At 37.3% G+C, this 21,652-nt stretch overlaps 2 protein-coding genes across 2 annotated transcripts; one reads left to right on the plus strand and one right to left on the minus strand.

Annotated features, from left to right (window-relative positions):
* The first annotated feature begins 12,425 nt into the window (after positions 1-12,425).
* LOC102721378 (serine/threonine-protein kinase Nek3-like) lies at positions 12,426-17,537 on the plus strand. The gene is made up of 15 exons (XM_006657433.3): positions 12,426-12,730; positions 13,288-13,411; positions 13,537-13,603; positions 14,378-14,443; positions 14,594-14,640; positions 14,723-14,768; positions 14,860-14,940; positions 15,059-15,101; positions 15,209-15,258; positions 15,342-15,423; positions 15,526-15,575; positions 15,664-15,737; positions 15,849-15,900; positions 16,019-16,471; positions 16,775-17,537. The coding sequence occupies exons 2-15, from the start codon at positions 13,326-13,328 to the stop codon at positions 17,351-17,353; spliced, it is 1,776 nt and encodes a 591-aa protein (XP_006657496.1). The 5' UTR covers positions 12,426-12,730; positions 13,288-13,325; the 3' UTR covers positions 17,354-17,537.
* A 1,133-nt stretch (positions 17,538-18,670) lies between these two features.
* LOC102703705 (probable ribose-5-phosphate isomerase 3, chloroplastic) lies at positions 18,671-20,524 on the minus strand. Its single transcript, XM_015839745.2, has 2 exons — positions 20,034-20,524; positions 18,671-19,237 (listed from the first exon to the last, which is right to left on the minus strand). The coding sequence occupies exons 1-2, from the start codon at positions 20,421-20,423 to the stop codon at positions 18,800-18,802; spliced, it is 828 nt and encodes a 275-aa protein (XP_015695231.2). The 5' UTR covers positions 20,424-20,524; the 3' UTR covers positions 18,671-18,799.
* Positions 20,525-21,652: the final 1,128 nt, after the last annotated feature.

Raw genomic sequence — 21,652 nt, forward strand, 5'->3', positions numbered from 1 at the left:
AAATATAAAATAGATTGATATGATTTTTAAAACAACTTTTCTATAGATTTTTTTGCAAAAAATACACCGTTTAACAGTTCGAGAAGTGTGTGCGTAAAAAACGAGAGAGGCTTAGTTAACTTGTGCTCCCTACAGAACGTGGCCTTAGTCTTTTAAATAACCTAATCTGAAATTCGCTTATAAGAAGATTTAAAGGTAACTGTATCCACTACTGGCCTACATGGCTGTCGCGGTAACATTTGTTAGTTGGTGCATATAGCATATACGTATAGATTGTGTGGACATGATATGTTAAAAAAGAGGGATAATTCTCTCTCTAAGAATTAAAGCTGTGAACTTTCCCTCTCTGAATTGAAGCTATGAGTCTGAAACTGTGGTGCTTTCATGGACGCTTCTTGAGGGTAGTTTGAACAGTGTAAAGGCGACGGCAGTGGCTTTCGTGAGCACTGTTTGAGATTCTTTTAGGGCCTGCTTTTGGTGCCTGTGCTGTTCAATCGCCAATGCATCAAACGTCGACAGCTTCTATATATCTACTCCTACGCTTTCTTTCCGAGACCACGAGTAGATGGCAAAATCTTTTACGGAAATGGTTATATTTCACGTCTGATCGGATGTCGGAAGAAGTTTTTGGTACGAATGAAAAAATGAATTTCACAGCTCGGTTGGAAACGGTGAGACGAATTTTTTGAGCCTAATTAAGGCATCATTAGCACATGTTGGTTACTGTAACACTTATGGCTAATCATGAACTAATTAGGCTCAAAAGATTCGTCTCGAGATTTCTCACATAACTGTGCAATTAGTTTTTCGTTTCATCTATGTTTAATGCTCTATTTAAATGATCAAAAATTTGATGTGATGTTTTTGGAAAAAAATTTAGGAACTAAACTAGAAAATTTCCACTCTAAATTCTTCAGTGTAATTACAGTGACCGACAATTAGTCATAGAATCTTCCTGTTTTTATGTTGCTAGGGTTCTGGCTCCGGATTTCATCCATCTCTACCAAATTATTTTGCGATGACCGTAAAATAACCAGTACCTACGGTTATATAATATTATACTAGTCGTTTCGGATGATATTAAAGTCAAACTTTTAGAACTTTAACTAAAACTATTTTTTAAAATATTCACTTTATATAGATTAATCTTAAAAGGTACTTTAATAAAATCATATGTTAGTTGATACTTTTTATATGTATTGCGGTAAAAATAGTAGTCAAAATTGTTTTTTGGAAACTATATCGTTGTACAAAACGATAAGTATTATGTAAACGAACAGAGTAAGTGTTTACATAATTTCTACCAAATTTGTCGATGTAAAATTTGTCTACAAAATTTGTATATAAAAATATGTAAAATCTGTCTACATAATCTACGGATGCTGTACATGAATCGAGGATGCCAAAAATATCTGCATATTTTCGTATGCAAATTCTGCAGATAATTTTGCACGCACAAACTCGAACCTACAATATAAGCGGACTATACGGTGGGACAAAAGCAAAAGTTGAGGATATCCGGCACAATTCACTCCTCATATTTATGGGGAAAAAAACCTGACCTACTGCACATTAACTACCCTTTAGGAAGAGCCATTAAAACTCTGTTCACTTGACTTGCAACAAGATGTATGGTGTATGTTTTATTTTCTAGACTAAGGATGAAAGATAAAATATTGTCTATTTTTTTATAGTTAATAATATAAATGATAAAATTAACTGGTATAAAATTAAACATTTACTTGCAAAGATGAGACGACAAAATTCTTCATAAAAACTTTTTATAAAAAATATACTGTTTAACAAAAAAATACTATTTACCCGCTCGAAAAATATGCATGCAAAAACCGATGAATTATCTACAACAGCAGCAAAGCCATTTTGTGAAAGCTGCACACGTTTCATGTGAGAGCATGCATCCATGCATGCAGCTGTCTGGAGGAAGAAGAAAGAAGCTACCAAATGGTTTCTGAATTCTGAAAGACAGTTTGATGACCAACCAAAAACAAACGATCGAGCTCTGAAACCGCGTTGGCTAATTTGATCACGTCAACACCTGCACACATCTCATCTCATCTGCTAGCTGTCAACCACACTCGATCGATCAGGTCAGGTCAGCTGCGAGTAATTAAGCCGCCGTTCTTGCTTGACCAGCAGCTGAAAAAAGAAAACTTAAAAAATGATCAGCAGAGCTAGAGGATGGAGTGAGCTCATTGCATTTCAGCTTTCTTCTTTAATTTGGGTGTATATATATCTGCTATTATGGCTAAGCATTGGTGCATTAGCATCATGTTAATGGTGGCTGTCAGATGCTGCGATCAGCCTGCTGCATGGTTAAGATTAAAATGGGGTGTAGTTGGTGAAATGTATGCGTCAGAGATTTCCTGCCCATGGGAGGTAGTTGATCCCTTCATGGTGTTTGTTTTTTTTTTAAAGAATACCTGGTCGATCGAGTTTTGACTACTACCAACAATTTTTAAATCACCAAATTTCCATAGATAATGCCGTTGATTTTTTAGTGTATGTTTGCCTGCTTCTCTTATTAAAAAACTTACGCAATTATCATTTTTTTATTGGATTTATAAATACTAAATGTATTTTAAATATACCTTATATTTTTCACATATTACAAATGATTAAATATATTAAAAATCAAAGACGCGATCTGTTAAAATACAGTTGGAGTATTTGAGAACGTTGGGCTTCAGTTGGCTTCTCCATTAGCTAAGAATGCACATTTGCAAATAACGACCGCATTATCGTCATCCAAGAGCAAGTACAGACAGAAGAATGCGTATATGCAAATAACCACTTCTTTGCATATTTGAAGAAGAAAAGGTAGTGCTGGCTCTCATGCAACTCTGTACTTGTTTCGAGAGAGACAATTAATGCAGAAGTAAGAAAAAAAAATAGTTATAATAGCTAATTAACTGCAGTGCTATCTTTAGATGATAGGGATATAGCCTATAGTTTCTTTTTTTTTTAGAAAAGGGTATTTTTACCCGGCCACTATATCCAATCGAATATATGCAGTTATTTTTTTAATTTGGGAATTTAGTCTCTGAAATGACCAATCTGAAATTCATGCTTCTATAGAGATTTTAATCCAGGAGGCTAAAACCTTGGGTGCTATTAGGTTACTGCAACCACTAGTTCATATAACCTATAGTTTCTAGTTAATTATACAATTAATTTTTCTCTAATAGGGCACTTTCTACACAACCAAAACAAAGCCCAAGAAAACCATGGTGCAAATAAATTCACCATTATATATTGCTGGCATGGCATGCAGATATTCAGGACAGATAAGGTAGCTGGCTAGCCCAACCTGATCATCTCATAATACTACCAATCAATCTGTGCATGCATTCTACTAGCTGGAAGTAGTAGAAACCACAGGCAAAGCAGCAAACAGGCGACATGAGATGCATCGATCCATGGCACACACACAATTTGGGGGCATGCATGCAGCCGACGACTGATCCGTCAGGCTCACGATGTGACCGTCTGATGATCGATTAGGCAACTGTTGTTGACCATGCAATTTGCTGGCACATCTAACAGTATCTAGTTCATCTAAATTTGATCATCTATATTTTTGTTTGGATGATCATTTAAAACATTTTTATTCTTCATATCTTTTTAACTCCACCACCAGATCATCTAAGTACGACATACTCTGTATCTCTTCAGATCTCTTCAGAGAATAGAGATAGATCATTTAAATATGAAGTTTCTCTCTTAATATGGATGACCTTAAGAAATAGATGGTAGGATGGTCGTTCATTTATAGTCTTTATTCTTTATTTTCAGGACAGAAGACAGATACCCGAGCCCGTTGGGATGCTCTAATTCAGTTTCTCTCGGTCACGATTTGATCTGATCTCTCTCTGTCTGTCTGTTTGTGTCGGCCAACATCGATGATGATCATGAGCTAATTAGTTATTTTGTTAGTTAGCTGATTAAATCTCAGCATGCAAAATGAACAATGTAATTGCAATGCACCGTCAGATCGCGTCACAAGAACAAGATAATAATGGACAATGAATACGATGAATATTAATGCGTATGATATCTATGCATCAATGGATCGAGAAGGATGGGTAGATAGATATCATCTCTTTCTGATTATAATAAGTGTATTTCTGTAATTTAAATTTTTCTTATCGAGAGTAGCATCTATATTTTTTATTTCTGTTTATGCTTATAAGACAAAATTTAATTTTTTACCTTAAATTTAGAGTTGATTTTACAATAATTTTTCCACCAAAGTTTCTTTTCCAGCCTTAACTTTTATAACGATAAGACTACATCTATAAAAGTTTTATACATAAATTATTCTTCGTTCGTAAATATATTGTTTGACTTTTTTCAATTAAAAACCAAACAATCACCCTTTAGATATATGGAGTACTTGTTATCTCATCGATTACATCATATTTAAATCTCTATTTATTTAACCCCTCACTAACTCTCATTTTACACCCTCTTTTTTATTTAATAACGGGTATTTAAGTTGTTTCTTTAACTAATTTAACTCTATATCATAAAAAAACGGATGGAGCACGAGTAGATAGGAATATGTCGATGGATCAGGATTGTGACCGGTGATCATCGACACGACGTGTGTGCCTGCTGATGCCTGCCGGCAGGGCACGGTAACGACATGGCACATGATCATCAACTCATCATCATCATCATCATAAATTTCATAATCATCTGGCTGGCTGGCCGTCAGCCTGCTGGTAAGCCGTCCATTTTCCATGTTTTTTTTTTCTTCTTTTCACTTCTTCTAATGGTAGAAAATTGAGAGGATAATGATGAGAAGATCAAGGGGTTAATCCAGGAAGGTTAAGGCATCATTTGGGATGGAAGGATTTTCGAGAGTTAAACTAACTAATTCGTGTGAAAATTCTATAAAATACATGTGTTACGAAGGAAATTAACTTAAGAGAGAATTTTAGAGCTCAGACAAGGTCAACCTACATGTTAAAGAGGTCATTTTTGGTCTGGTATGTGTTAATTTTTAGCAAGCCCGGTTAATGGTCAAAGTCACATGAAAAATCGTTGAAATAAAAAACAATTATGTAAAAAAAGCTAGGGAAACTGTTAAAGTTTTTTTTTAAAAAAAAATTGTGATGCCTCTTGGTGCGTCTCAATTATATATCAATGTGTCACACTGGTTGGCCGGTAGAATAGTAATATCATATATATTTCATTCCACAATAATCTTCTTGTTGTTGTTGTATTATGCAAAGTAGGCCTTTTACATCACTGGATTCACACAAATCCAGCTAATTAAGTAGCTTGGGCTAGCTAGTTTTCACAATGTTCTTGCTGCGAATGATTTCTGTTCTGAAAAATTAATTAATTCTTGGATTTAAGCTAACACTCTCATAGGTTAGTTAGACCCAAGCTTCCCTATCTAGGATCAGAACCATCACATTATTTTTCTGACTTGTGACGTGGCAGTCACAGCAAGTGTCAAGAGATGGATTTTATTATATTATCTTCAGTCCTTTATGACTTAATGCCGTGACAAATGCACTCATCATATCCTTCACCAAATTAAAGAGCCAACAAAAACATCTTTTTCACATCACTATATATATATATGTAGTGTTGTGCACAAGAGCATAATAATTCAATTGCTCCAGACATGCACTGTGTATCATTCTAATTAAGATGACTATTTGACAGTCATCAGTGGCCACCATTAATTAGCCCATAGGCTGGTATCTATCCACTGGTGCTGCACAACTGCACTATAGTTTAATTTGTAACATGTGAAGTTCATTCTTCTAAAAATACAGAATTTGAAAAACTTAAGAACATGAAAGCAACAGGGAAGTAGGTAGGGTGGCCTGCCAAATTGATCCTAGGATTGTCAAAACACCGAAATTACGCAGTTGTGTTGTTTAAATATGCTTTATAGAAAAATAATTCGGAGATTTGGAGAGAGATCCTTCGAAATTCTACCATTTATTCCACGAGAGCCCTAGGTAAATTAACTAAGTAGCCCAGTGGTTCAAATCTCCACAGGAGCATGAATTTTAGATTGTGTTATTTGAGAGGCTAAGTGAGAAGCATACATTCTAGATAGGGTTATTTGAGGGGCTAAGTTCATAAATTTTAAAAAGAATGGCTGCATATGTCGAACCAAATATAAAGGCTGGGTATAAATATACTCTAGAAAAAGGTAAACTAAATATATGCTAATTCTAAACCCTTATCTAGAAAATGATAAATTTAAACAACATTTAGAGACAAAACACAATATTGAAATAGTGACTTGTAAAAGTTGTGAAGCTGAGGGAGAAGTTGCATTATTGCTCAAATTTTCCATGTCCCTTCTTCACAGAAATGTATGAACGTTAATTTCTTGTGTCGAACTCAATGTATAACAACCATGCATATACAACTATCTAACACCGCCTTTATATCTTTGTGGCCAAGCAATGCTGTTATGATAACTAACAAGTAACTACTAACTAACCATATACAACTAGCTAACAGCTTCTTGTTAATTAATTGGTTGGTTGCACCATGCATTTTTGCAGATATATTTGGGTTGTGGCACAGCTAATCATTGGAGATTCTTCTGCAAAATGAAAATAAATAATAGAAAAAAATAGAGATTAGTATTAGGCTGGTTCAGGTGCTGGGTGAGGCGTCATGTACTCATTTATACATACCATTTTCTGAGCGGGTGAAGCGTGTTAGCCAATTTAATTGCCATTTTATTGAGTTTAGTAGTAATTTGTTTGATCATCTGCTCACAGTTTGGTGATACGTCACAGCATGTTTGTTTTCTCCGACACCGAAATACTGTTGTTCCCGTTTTTCAACCCAATGTTCTGGAATCAATGTTGTCGACCATGCATTTTAAAGTTTGATGACTGTAAAATTGAAAGGGCCTCTTCGGAACGCAGAAATTTTACAGAATTTTTATAGGAAACAGTTCAATTTCTTTGATTTTCGTTTAAAAATCATCCAAACCAAAGAGACCTTAAATATGTTTGCCAAATTGTATTAAGTTTCCTATATAAGTATATTTTAATTGAGTTAATTAATTAGCCAGTGGCGGCAGAGCCACATCGATTAGTTCGGTAGATAAAACAACAAGAAAAAATATACTAAAAAGGTCTGGCGGTTTTAGTCTAAAAATATATTCTCCGCCAGATAAATTCTTTAGCTAAAACTGTACTCTTTCTTTTAGGATGGAAGGTATAAAAATAAAAACAAGGCCAACATGGCACAAAAGCTTAACTCTCTCAAGACCTTTATTTTGTTGGATCATCAGTTGCAACTACAGTTTAAATTTCTAAATGATTTTTGTGTTTATTTATCATAGTCTATTTTCTAGTGTTGGCTTTCGTACACATTTAACATTATTTTCATAGATTCTTTTTACTTATTTTTTATTGCTTAACTCAAACCTACACTTATGGTTAGGTGTGCGCGCACAACTATTCGGGTGCACCCTGTATTATTTCTGTTAATTTTAGGATAAAATTAAAGTACACAATCCATATTGAAGGAGCAGTATCCAAGTTCCTCTAATTTTGTGTGCTTCAACCTTCATGTTCAGCCACACCTCATGGTGATGTAAGCCATCATTTTTTTTGGAAAACCACCCTGACAGAAAAGACATACAGAATCAGGCCTTGTTAGACATCTCATGGTGATGTGTAAGACATCCTTTTTTCACAAACCACCCTGAGAGAGAAGATAAATGCAGAACCAGGCATCCTAACAACCTCACCATACTTTAATAATTTCTCTTAGATAGTGGGCACACACTTTGTCATCCCATGGAAATACAATTGATGTGGGTGATCTTTTTGACTTTTTTAGAAAAAAAAAGAGCAAACGGTCGGTATATTTGTAAAATAAAAATAATTTATGAATTAAACTTTTATATACATATTCTTAGCAATAAATAAACTACGATAAAAAAAATCAAATTTAACTCCAAATTTAAAGTTGTAAATTTAAATTTTAGTAAGCATAAATAGGAAAAAAAAAGGAAGAGGCTGAATATATATTTTTCCTTGTTCCTACACACTTTCTTCCAACTTTTTCATATGGTGGTCACTAAGTCAAGATCGAATTTTTTTATATGCTCCATATCAAACCTGTATTTATTTTCGTCCAATCAAAATTCTACTACTGTTAGGTGGTGTCAGCATCCAATCCATCCACGAATTAACAACTTTGAACCCTCACCCTTGCTCCTTTTCAAATCCGGGCCGGTCTCTTTCAATTCAAATTCTCTTAAATTTCCGGTGAAAAAGATGTGTGTATGTGCATATATCGATCGATCCAATTGCATAATAAATGTATATATATATATATATATATATATATATATATATATATATATATATATATATATATATATATATATATATATATATATATATATATATATATATATATATATATATATAACATGCATCCATGCATGCATGCAACGAGCATGACGTGATTGCAACGTCCACATTAACCGATCGACGGGCTGGATGACACGGACGGATGGATCGTGACCGTCTGATGTAAGACGTGCAGTGCATGCCGGCCATGCACGACGTACCGATGCTGACTGCAACTATAAGTTCGTCGTCTAGCCCTTGGAGACGCATGCGTGGATTACGTTTTCGATGTGCGGCACACGTATGGCTAATGGGTTATGTGTACATTTCACGGATATTGTCTCTGTATATCGGGTGCTTACGGGGGTGTTTGTTTGCCGGCCATACTTTACCACGGTTCTGTTAGGTATCAGGTTAGAAAGTGTGGCGGTATTTTATTAGACTTGTCGTCCGCCTGCCACCGCCGCGGATCCCCACATGCGTCCGGAGGAGGAGAGAAAATAGAGAGAGGGAGGAGGAAGAAGGGAAGGAGAAGGATGACGTGTGGCCCCACAATATATTTTTTGCGTGAATGACAGATGGGTCCCACTGATTTTTTTTTCAAATCTAATGCCACGTCAGAGCCATGTGGGACAAAGACTAGGTCAACACTGCCACATCAATGCCACATCAGCAAAATCGTCCTCTAAAACCGCCGAGAAAGTCAAGTTGCACCGGTTTCATTAGTTCAAGGAGTTTGTTAAGGGGTACGAATTAGATTCGGCGTCCAATTAAGGGAGTTAAAGTGGACTTTTTCCTAAGAAAAATATGAAGCTAAAGAAAAACCAAGTGACACACCAGAGTTTGGTTCAGTCCAACAATTCTAAGCAATAGGCCCATGTCCTTACGAGACATTTGCAACTGGGCCTACCATCTCTCTCTCTCTCTCTCTCTATCTCTCTCTCTCCATTGCAAATTAATTTTCAGAATTTCGGCGCTGGCGATTTATTTGAGCCCAGGACATTATTCTTCCTGAGAGAAAAATGTGAAGCTATCAATTTTATTTAAATTTCCTTGACTGTACATAAACTAGATATGTGCTCTTCATGAATTCTGAAGGTCGTAATCATGTTTTCACTTATGTTAAGAATAAACGAAATGATCTATTCACGATCATAAACTAATTTATTTATGGGCAAAATTTTTTATATATGTGTTCCTAGCGATATAAAAGTAAAGGCTGAAAAATAAACTACGATGAAGAAACTCCAAATCAACTTCAAATTTAAGTTCTCATATTTAAATTTTAAGTTTAAAATTTAGATTTTTTTTTCTTATAAACATAAGTAAAAGTGAAAAGATTGGCAATACATTTTTTTTGCTCTTGAACTAACTCTTGCCAAGATACTCTTAAAGTTCAAATGCCACCATTATACTCCCTTTGACCATAGGGTTTGCATTACAATCAATTCATAAAAACTAGTAAGGTCATGATATTATGATTGTACATTTCAAAACAAAATAATGCACAATATTTTTAAACTAAGATTTGAGAAATTATCAATGATTATAGTTTTAAATATTTAACTAAATATTGTTCTCCTAACCATTAAATGTTTGAAAAATTTTATGATACTTGAGAAAGTACTCGAAGTTAGGCGAACTAAACTTTCTACGACCCTAAGTTTTACGATAGAAAATGGGATCCTGTGCCTTCTCAAATATGATAAATTATCCTTAATTTTTTTATTTTTTTAGTGGGTCACCGCAATATCTCATGCTGTTTTCGTAGTGTGTCTGCCTCCATCACTCACTAAGGCTGTGTTCTTTCGTTCGGTTTGCTAAGCCAAATTTCATCGTTTTCCGCACGCACGTTTCACAAACTGCTAAACACAGTGTATTTTTTTAAAAAACATTGTATAGAAAAGTTGTTTAAAAAATTATATTAATAATTCTTTTGTAACTAATAGTTAATTAACAATTTGTTAATCTCTTACTACGTTTTTCATGCCGAATACTGAATCGGCACGAGGACACGGCCTAAATATATATTATACTACTACAAAACAGCTCAACATAAAAAAGATGGAAGGAATTTTCCATCGGCAACGGCAATCGAATGGTCATCCATCCTTCTCCAACATTAATCCTCCATCCACTAATAATCAAGCAGCTCAACAGTGAAGTTAAGATGCCCTATGACATCACCAAAATCTCCTTGCATTTATACCTCGCTTCTCTCTCCCTCTCCCTCTCAAATCCAGTCCAAAGTCACCAATCCATCCATCCATCCATCCATGCATGGATGCATGATGCTTATCTTGAACAGACGACAAGAGATAAAGCAAAGCATGCTGGATGATGATGATGATGATGATGGCCCTGTCCTAACCGAAACCCTACTTCCCATGATTACCTCCTAAATCAGCAGCTTGAATCACTGTAGCTAATTAACTATTCTTAGCAGATACAGCCTTCAGTGCTACGCACCAAACGCAAATTAATTATGGCTGAAATTTTGTCACAATTCAGAGTTTCAGACTTGATGATGATGATGATTATGATGATTGGCAATTGTGTGCACACGTGTGGCCTGTAGTCTGCACGTGTGTGTGCGTGTGCTCATCAATGGAGAAGCTGCTAAACAGAAAACGGAGATGATTAAAATAGTATCCATTTTGTCTGAAAGAAACATAATGGATAGATTAATTAACTGAATGTGCAGTGTTTTCTTGAGGTGATGTGGTCAAGTAAGCAAGTAGTGAATATAATCGATTGGTTAGGCAAAGGCAAGTAATAAAGCCTTTAAAAATTAGATTTAATTGCTGAGTCCAATTTGATATATAAAAGCTGTATATATATATATCATGTATTAGTTAGTATACCCTAGCTACTAATGCGACGTGTGTGGCATCTTTTTCTTGTTAAGTAGAGTCTACAGCTTTTGATAGTTTGTAGGAGCTCACTATTAAACGTCGGTGCTGCATCCATCCAATAAAGCCAATTGGCATCGAATTCATATTCCTCTCCTTTTTAATCGAATTCGACAGCTCTCCTACGCTTCCTTTTAAAAAAACAGATTATTAATTTAAATAGAACACTGAGTAAAGTCCTGTTTAGACCTTGCAAACACAGGAAATTTTCATGGACTAGTTGTTGGGTTCGAAACTGGTTGTTTATTATATTATTGCTGCGGATTATCCTTTTAATTATAGAGATAAGTTAAATATTTTAAGAAATAAATTTAACAAATAACTTAGAAAAGGTGGTTCAGGGCTCTAGGCAATGCAGCGGAAGAAAGAGGGTGATTGTTTGACTGTTTCATAGAAAAAAACCAAACGACATATTTGTAAATAAAAAATAGTCTGTGAATAAAACTTTTAATATGTATTCTTGGCGATTTAAAAACTAATGCTAAAAAATAAATTTCAGTGAAAAAACTCCAAAACATCTCTAAATTTAAGGTTAAAAATTCAAATTTTGACTCATAAGCATAAGCAAAAGTGAAAAAATAAAGGTGGGAGTTTTTTCATAAATCGTATTTTGAAAAGTGTGGAGCAAATAATCTGTGGAAATAATTTGGTAAAGAAGCAAAAAAGAAGTGGTGGGGGGGGGGGGGGCTCTAAAATCCCACGGTAACATTGGACATTTTTCTGAATTGCCAGATAATTTTTAGGTACAGTAGTTTCTTGGTTTCAAGAAAAGAACATGCATCTCATAAGTACACCAGTGCAATAATTAGCACCATGGGCTCAATATCAATTCGGTTGTTCTGATGGGGTTATGTTCATTTAAGGCTGGATTGGTACAGATTAGGTGTGATGACAATTGCACAAACTTATGAACCGTCCATGCCCCGTTCTGTTGCATGATGCAATTAGCCATGCATTTCCACTGTAAAAAATTCATCAGATAAAAAAAGCCTAATAATTGTGGCAGAAATGCTTGCTTGCATGTACTAATAATTAACCCTTCGTATATCTTGGGGGCTTTATTTCTTTACAGCTAGCTTTGTACAAAAACGCGTATGAAATTCGCGATCAAGAAATGGTGATACGAATCAGCCCAATTAAGAATGTTCAGTACATGGACCATTGTTAATCATCAAAGAAAATTCAGTCAAATCTCTCTCTATCTCTATCTCTATCTTCTCTCTCTAGAATGTGTATGCCTCCCACCACCTTCTCTCTCTCTCTAGCACTTTGAAAAGTTTGAAACCTCTCACAAAAACAGGCAGCCCTCCATTAGCAGAGAGCCAGCCTCTGTCTGCTCCATCAGGTATTCAGGTGCAGTTTCTCTCTCTAAAAATGGGAGGCAAGTGAGGAAGAAGAAGAAGAAGCAGCAACACGGCCTTCAATTCATCCAATTGTGTCCAGGTTAGAGGTTTTTTTCTGGATTTTTGTTATCTTCTTTTCCTCCAAATATCAATGCAGCTTCAAGCTTTCCAGGAATCGATTTGCCTTCGAATTAATGCATTTTTTTCTTATTTTCCAAGCATCTGTATGCTTTCTTCCTCTTCTTCTTCCTTCTTTGTTCTTCATCTGTTTCTTCTCTAGAAATGCTGTCCTATTGTGTGACAATTAGGAATTGCATAGGTTGTTGAGCCAGAGCTTACTGTTTTGCAAATTGATATCAAGTTCCCATTTTCATAGCTATAATTGTTAATTGCACTTCTTGCTGTCATCTATGTGTTTCTTTCTTGATCATGACTTATGAATTCCTGAGGCAATCCATTGCCAATGTGCTTTCAAACTGAAAGCAAAAGCATTATTGGCTCATCTCTTCCCAATCCAAGAACCCTCTTGGATTTTGAATTTTTGAATGACATGATATCTCGAGCCATCTCAAGAACTTATAATGTGGCAGGGGCACATTTGAACAATTCCAGATAAATTTCTTGCAGCTCCCTTTACTAACATCATTTTCATCGCAGAGAAGAAAAAAAAAATCTGAATTTGGGCTCTCCAAGAAATGGAGCAGTATGAGGTGCTTGAGCAAATTGGCAAGGGGTCATTTGGCTCAGCACTCCTGGTGAGACACAGAGTTGAGAAGAAGAGGTGAGGCAGATGGTTTGGTAGAGTATAGTCTTCTTCCTTCTTGTGCCATGCATACATTGCTTTCTAGGATGTTTGCAACATGATGCTACTCTCTGAAAAAAAATCTGAATAATGGATGATTTCAGGTATGTCTTGAAGAAGATCAGACTTGCCCGTCAGACCGACAGATGCCGCCGATCAGCACACCAAGAGGTCCCCTTGACACTTTCTATCCCCTTTGGGCAGTGTGATATCTTGCAATTCAAGTTAGCTTAGGTTGTGAAAAAAGGTTCTATCATTGTTCATGTTTGGGTACTGTTCTTGTGGTCCTGTTTCTGAATTCCCAATTTCAAATGTTGAGATCATATCCATGCTGGTACAGCCATATGTAAGTTAGGAAGGGGAATGTGAAATGACTTTAAGAAAATCTAACAAATGTTATTGACAAACACTTAATTATAAGAAATGCCATCGAGAAGTATGAGTTCTACAAAATGCTATCATACAAACGAATTTATCTAAGAAATATCATTGTCGTTAGGGTTCCGTCAACTTTTTTCGTTAAGTTCTATAGTATGAATAGTGTATTTAACGGTAAAAAATAAATGGAAACCTAACGGCAATGACATTTCTTAGACAAATTCGTTTGTATAATATCATTTCTTAGAACTTATATTCGTCAATGTCATTTCATAGACTTAGGCATTTGTCAATATCATTTTTTAGATTTTCTCAATGACTTTAGGTTTTGTTGATTTATTAAGCGATGATTTTATTGAAAAAGATCATGCTTGCAGTACACATACAAAAAGAAAACAGAGCTTGAGAGGATTTAAATATTCAAATGGGTCAAATTTATTTGTTGTCTTCTAAGGGTCTGCTCTCTGGTTCCATGGACCATGGCAGACTGTTCTTTGTCATGGTCTAGTACTAATGCAGCTATCAACCTTAATCATGTCCAAAACTGATGAGTTTTTTCTAATACAGATGGAGCTAATTGCAAAAGTAAGGAACCCTTACATTGTGGAATACAAAGATTCATGGGTGGAGAAGGTGAGCATGGTCCCTCTCTCCTTGCTGTACATATTGGCAGTATACTAAGGTCAATCTTTTTTTTTCTTGGACCTTGCCTTGAATATTTAAATGGTCCTACAAAATGGTCCAGATGTTCATCATGGTTTAAATGATTTTGTTGTTTTTCAGGGTTGTTATGTGTGCATTGTGATTGGCTACTGTGAGGGAGGAGACATGTATGTAACTTGTGACAATAAGCTCTGAATTGTACCTGGAAATCTAACTTTGAGTTCTGATAATTTGCTTTCTTTTGTGTAGGTCAGAGGCCATTAAGAAGGCCAACAATAACCATTTCTCAGAAGAGGTTGACTAAAATGACTAGAGTCTGTATAATTTATGACATTGTTTTGTACTTGTGCATTCTGCTTACTGAACTTCCATTTTTCTGCATGCAGAGACTTTGTGTGTGGCTTGTGCAGCTCCTGATGGCACTTGATTACTTGCATGTCAATCATATCCTTCATCGTGATGTGAAGGTTTGATTTGTTATATTCATAATCCTTATCATCTAAAAGGCTTATAATCATAACCTTTATGCTTTTACAATGAACTCATGCTGATTACTTATCATATTTTGCTGTGAAATTCTTTCAGTGCTCAAATATATTTCTGACAAAGGATCAAAACATACGGCTTGGTAAGCATCCTGTTGTAAAATCAGCAAGAAAATAAACATGTTTTAAACAGTTAGTTCAAATAAATGATGGTAATACCTTTCTGTTTGGAATATAATCTCTGAAACAGGTGATTTTGGGCTGGCCAAAGTATTGACTTCTGACGATTTAGCTTCATCAGTAAGTTGATCTTGCTCTGCCCTCGTCTGTTTCTCTTCCTAAATTGCTTCTGATTGTGATACAATAATGCATTATTTCTGAAGGTTGTGGGTACTCCCAGTTACATGTGCCCTGAACTTCTTGCTGATATTCCATATGGTTCCAAGTCTGACATATGGTCACTAGGTAAGGGTTCCTCTTGAAATTCACTTGCATGTCTTCTTCTGAAATCTGAATGTTGCATACTTCTCCTGGTTAAAAGGGTTATTAAACACCTGAAATTTCCAGGCTGTTGCCTCTATGAGATGACTTCTTTGAAGCCTGCATTTAAAGCATTTGTAAGTAGCCGTGACAAAACCATAGTATTCCATTTGCCATTGATTTCACCAAAAGTTCTAACTTAGATGAATCTATAATTCCTAACAGGATATGCAGACACTGATAAACAAGATAAGCAAGTCGGTTCTCGCTCCTCTACCTACTATATACTCTGGTGCATTGTAAGCCCTTGATCCTCAGTAACTTAAATTCAGTCCTTGAAATATAACAATTTGAACCCAAGAGTTTTGTCATCTCTGAAATTTTCTCATCATATTTTTTTTGTCATACAGTAGGGGGCTCATCAAAAGCATGCTGCGAAAAAGCCCAGATCACAGACCAAGTGTATGTGTTTCTCCCATATAATATACTATTTTAACTTCACCTTTCATAAATCATAATCACTCTAGTTTCTGAGCCCATTCATGCATCTCACTGCCTAATGTTGTATGTTGTTTTTCAGGCTGCAGAACTGCTTAAGCACCCACACCTTCAACCCTTTGTACTGGAACTCCAATTGAAGTCGATTCCTGCTCGCAATCTTTTCCCAGCTAAATTTTCTATCAACCGTGACACAAACAAGGCTGCATTTTCTGACGATGAAAACAATTGGAAATCTAAATACAACAATTGCCATTCATTTAAAGTGGATAGGATTGTAAAACTTGACAAAGTTACTGCTGACCATGGCCATCTTAGTTCTACTGGAACTGCAAAAGATTACCAAGAATTGCTAAATCAACCAATGGATGATTTGCCGGTTCAATTTACCGAGAAAGTTGTCAATGAAGTGACACAGGGAAATAATTCAAAAGTAACTAAATCTCCAGCTCCTACTCCAAGAAGGGCGTCATCGACTCCTAGAAGGCGACTAGAACCTTCAAAGACATTTCATGCTAGAGGAGCTCACAAGGAGGTATGAAGAATTTTAGCATACAAAATGTTAGCATATAATGATTGTTGGGAATAGTATTCCCAACAATGATTACTAATGATAAAATTCAGTAATTGTTCATAATGAATTTTACTAAAAGTTAATCTTCAAACAAAGTAACCTTTCATTCTAACTGCAATAGTAAGTGCATGTGTAAACATTTCTGTACCTGATATTTGTCAAGTGCATGATTGAAAATTTCGAATCATTTTGTGTTTCTCAAGAAAGATCACACATTTATGCATGTTTTTGACATTCTGTTGCTTTGACATTGAACTCTGACAGACTCCAGCATCCAAGCATTCAATTGAACGGGTGGGCCAAGCTACAAGACGAGCATCACTCCCCCTGAACATGTTGCAAACTCCTGAGAGACATCATGGTGCTGACATTCTTACCAGACTGAAATCACCTGATGTTTCAGTTAACGCTCCTCGGATCGACAGAATTGCCGAATTCCCAATACCATCCTTTGATGAACCATTGCATCATCCCACAACCAACTCATCTCCACCATCCATCATCGACCAATCGATCACCAAGGACAAGTGCACCTTCCAGGTTCTCCGAAGCGACAGCGAAAACTACTACACCGACACTTGTGATCTCAGCCTTCTTGGCATTGACAACCCACTGATCAGAAGCTCATCAGAATGGAGGCATCAGAAGAGGTTCGACACGACGTCGTATCGGCAAAGAGCAGAGGCACTGGAAGGATTGCTTGAGTTCAGTGCCCAGTTGCTGCAGCAGGAGAGGTTTGAGGAGCTGGGGATCTTGCTGAAGCCCTTTGGGCCTGGGAAGGCGTCTCCAAGAGAGACAGCCATATGGTTGTCAAAGAGCTTCAAAGGAAGTACTGCCTTGTAACTTAGCCAGAGAGTCCTGCAACTGCAACCTGAACCTGCAATAATTAGCTTCAGGCTACCCTGTACAGTTTCAGTTTTGTGACAATCTCCTCTCTATTTTTCTTTTCTCCCTTTTTTTTGGGATAAACTTGGAGTATTTGTGAAAAAAAAACATGCTGTTAACTTTATTTATGACAATGGGAAAACAGGCCTTTATTCCATTTTGTCAACTGACCTAGACCTATAACCAGTTTGAATGATCAGGCGACCGATGTGAACTAGAGTTGGCTATGAATTATCCGTGGGCTGATCCGTGCCCATCCCTAGGTTCCTGAAACATGGACTTCCCAAGAGTTGTGGATTGATGTCAATCGTTCGTAGATTTAGTCCTATTTGGTACAGCTCTGGGTTTGAGATTTTTTTTGTTTGTTTTTTTTAAAAAAAAGGCTTGAGGGTTTGAGATTTCTTTGTCCTAACTCAACAAATCCATAATCTAGATCCATAATTACATAATAAATAACATATTGATCAATCATTATGTTTTTCTTTTATTTTTGATGAAATACAAAAATTTAAACTATTTTAATTTCACTTACAAGCTTCAAGTCCAACATTGATCGATTTGAGGCTTTGCCAAATAGAGCTTAAAGTTAAGGACTCTTGGTGATAATACTTGAATGGCCCAGTCAGAGCATCCAGTGCTGTAGTTAGCCTGTTAAGCCTAAAGTGAGTGGCTTTCCTCGCAAAGGTTAAAGAAATGAGTCATTTTACTGTGCAGTACTAGAATGCAAGGGGCAGAAAAAAAATCTAATTTGGAGCGTAGCTGTTTTTTTTTTTAAAGAAAAGCCTAATTTCGTCCCTCTTGGTGATGCTATCTGTTGGAGTGAATGAGAAGAACCTGTCAGAGCATTTGGGGAAGGCCGACTCTTTGGTGTAATTTGATATCATTTCTCTGTAATTCAAAAATATGTTACTGATATCTGGAAAAAAGTTGTGATTTGACTCTGTTCCAGTTTCTGTAATCTGCTCTCCAAAGACTGTTTCAGAGTTACCATTTGCTGTCTTGCACGATTTCTGGGTTTGGCAGTTGGAATTTCCTCTTATGAAAAAAAAAAGATAACACATATTTTCACAGCTGCAAGGTTACACCAAAACCATAAACTGGTCCACCTCTTGTCATGTCAAGAAACGGCCTGACACACCATTCACACTACGTTTATAAGAAGATTGTAAATCAAGGGGTTTGCAAGATAAATTGGTCAGACATCTGCTTAGGAAAGTATGCATGAAAACATATTAGAAAGATTCAAGCAAGTAAGATTCTTTGCCCACAACTATATCCAAGATAAACCATGTTACAAGAGGAACCAGCAATGGAAGATTATATTCAATTATTAGTGAAGCATCTTATTGCCTGCTTTTACACCAAAAATCGTAAATTTGACACAGCAACGACTAAACCAAAAACTCACTTTGTTTTGACACTGACACCATCTGATCCAGCGATGATCACCGAACTCGCCATGTCCAGGAACAGCCCATGCTCAACAACGCCTTCCAAAGCCGAGATCTCCTTCCCAGCTCCCAGTGCATCCTTGATTGGCGTCTTGAAGTATAAATCGACAATATAGTTTGAGTTGTCAGTAACATAGGGTTTGCCGCCTTCATCCAATCTCAGCTTTGCCTCACACCCTTCGGCGTTGAATAGCTCCTGCAGTCTCACTTGGTTGTACTTCCAGCAGAACTGCACAACCTCCACAGGCATGGCTAGACCACTCCCTCCTAAGCCGGTAACTAGTTTTGTCTCGTCAACAACAACGATAAATTTGTCCGATGCGGCCTCGACCATCTTCTCCCGGAGAAGGGCACCACCCCGCCCTTTCACAAGGTTAAGGTCTGGATCGACCTGTTTTAATACCAAAATGGAGGTAGATAGTCATAAAATGGTAGCTTGGAAAATCGCAGGGGTAAAAGTTCCAAATCTTAAACGACAACATTCCATAATATTGGTGTAATTTTACTGACTTTATCATCACTGTTAAAGCATTGTATTACTTGCTAGTTCCTATCCACCCCCTTTACAACAGAAACATATTGCTAATGACCAAAGACAAAACGCTCCCAGATTGTACAGCCTACTCTGCATGACCAAAATGCACCACATCTTCCACCCGCAGGTCGTACAATGGGGAAAATTTTGCATGGTTGACTTTGACTTTAGCACTGAAGTCCATGCCACTAAGAGCGCAGTGTGTGAACTGACAGACAGGCTAAGATTGCTCTAAACTGTGAACTCCTATTTGGGCTGTCAATTAGCTCCTTATTACTCCTTGGCCACAACCATATACTTAAAAAGATTTTCCATTTTTGTCCTGCTTTTTCTTCATAAAGCTACCAGTAGGATCATCAAAGCTACAACTTTTTCTCCAGAGGGAAGATAGCAAGGTAAGGTAAGGACCGAAAGAAAAGCCTCATCTTCCCTTCGTGAAAAGTGATAGCAGGACAACAGATAGGCTTAACACATCTCCCATTCATCAAAGATGATCAACATGAGAAAGCTATTAAGTCAAACCTTCCAGTGCCACAGGCAATGGAAAGCTGAATCCGAAAAAAAAAAGAGGCTTTTTCCCCTCAATTTATGAAAAAACAATGGACGATTCATGATGGTGCAGAAAGGAGGAGAGGGGCGATTGGGGCGGGACCTCGTCGGCGCCGTCGATGGCGAGGTCGATGCGCGGGTGGTCGTCGAGCGTGGAGAGCGGGATGCCGAGCGACTGCGCCTGCTCGAACGTGCGCTTGGAGGTAGGCACGCCGACGATGCCGCTCAGCTTCCCGGACGCCAGCAGCGCGCCGATCTCCGCGACGGCGAAGGCGGCCGTGGACCCGGTCCCGAGCCCGAGCACCATCCCGCTCTGCACCTGCTCCACCGCGCGCACCGCCGCCAGCCGCTTCAGGTCGTCCTGCGTCAGCGCCGCCGCCGCCGCGGGGGCGGACTGCGCCCGGATGACCCCCGACAGGCGGCGGCCCCCGCGCCGGCCCGCGGCGGCGACCGGGTGGAAGCGGACGGAGACGGTGGCGGCGGCGGCGGCCATCAGAGGCGGTGGTTCTTGGCAGCTCGATGAGGCGTGTGAGGTGGAGTGGAGGTGGAGCCGTGGAGGTAGAGATGGAGGGTGGGGAGTTGGTGGAGGAGATGGAGATGGTGATCCAAGAAGAAGGGGTTGGTGGTGGCGACTTGGAAGGCCAGGGTTTTTCTTTTCTTTTTCTTCCATTTTCTTTCTTATTGTAATTTGTTCTTGTCAAAAAGAAATATCTTTAAATTAAATTTGCTGATCACCTGGGTTGGTTTTGAGGGTAGGACAGAAACATCAAACTAGGTAGGGGTGACGTGGATCTCGGTAATTTTGTGCGACATAAAAACTATGGGAAGTTTAATCTTTTTTTGAGTAGGTAGAATTTAATTGTGTCCTTGTTTTAATTGCTAGGCACTTTTAGTTATCATTTACACCTTCGACACGGCCTAACTATAATATAATTAAATCTTCGCACATATATATTAAATTATAGATATATAACTATATACGGAATGCAGTGATACCTAATTGATCCTACATACCCAGTCAAGTCTCTCTTTGATCATGGTGATAGATAATGATGATTATATTTTTTTAAAAAAAACTATTTTATAAAAATTATTAGGATGACCCTGGTACTTTACCAGGTCTATTATGTTCCACATGGGTATGTAGTAGTAGAATGTACGATGACAAATACATCGAATAATGCATTCATGTGTATAAATTAGCGTGGTGGTACGAAGAGTTGTTAGACAGAGCCTAACACAAATTGTGGAGTATAGTAAATGAAAATAGGGGGAAATCTTGTACTCATGCATGGTATCGTACATCATGAAGTGTGGCAGCGAAACATGTTGAAAGTAGCAATGGATAAAGTGATACAAGCCTGTGCAAATTATCGCCTATCTCCTGGATTGGATGCTACGTTATTGTACTCACACAAGCTCAAATGGCTTTCAAAACCAATTATGATCTGATTAGAAAATATAAAAGAAACGTGGTTAGAAATAGAAAATATGGTTAGATATTTTTGCTGAGTTGGAATATCGATGATCTAATGATCAATAACGTTAAAAGAATCGAAGAAATTAGATGCCCATAATCCATCTATAAGATGGACGAAACTTTAGTCCATAACTTCATGATGGCATACAACCGATTATTTTAAGTTCAATTGGTGCCATTCATGCGGTAGCCATTGTCTGTTGGCCCATGAGAAGCATGCCACCAGGCGCGGGCACGTGATG

Source organism: Oryza brachyantha, chromosome 7 (assembly GCF_000231095.2).
Source record: "Oryza brachyantha chromosome 7, ObraRS2, whole genome shotgun sequence".
Classification (NCBI taxonomy): Eukaryota; Viridiplantae; Streptophyta; class Magnoliopsida; order Poales; family Poaceae; genus Oryza; species Oryza brachyantha.

What these genes read in the sequence shown, in the direction of transcription:
- LOC102721378 (XM_006657433.3), top strand. Translation starts at nt 13,326, where the DNA reads ATGGAGCAGTATGAGGTGCTTGAGCAAATTGGCAAGGGGTCATTTGGC. An exon ending in TCCTTCATCGTGATGTGAAG is followed by an intron (nt 14,941 to 15,058) that starts GTTTGATTTGTT and finishes AAATTCTTTCAG; the next exon opens with TGCTCAAATATATTTCTGAC. An exon ending in CTAGAGGAGCTCACAAGGAG is followed by an intron (nt 16,472 to 16,774) that starts GTATGAAGAATT and finishes GAACTCTGACAG; the next exon opens with ACTCCAGCATCCAAGCATTC.
- LOC102703705 (XM_015839745.2), bottom strand. Translation starts at nt 20,423, where the DNA reads ATGGCCGCCGCCGCCGCCACCGTCTCCGTCCGCTTCCACCCGGTCGCC. An exon ending in CCATCGACGGCGCCGACGAG is followed by an intron (nt 19,238 to 20,033) that starts GTCCCGCCCCAA and finishes GTATTAAAACAG; the next exon opens with GTCGATCCAGACCTTAACCT.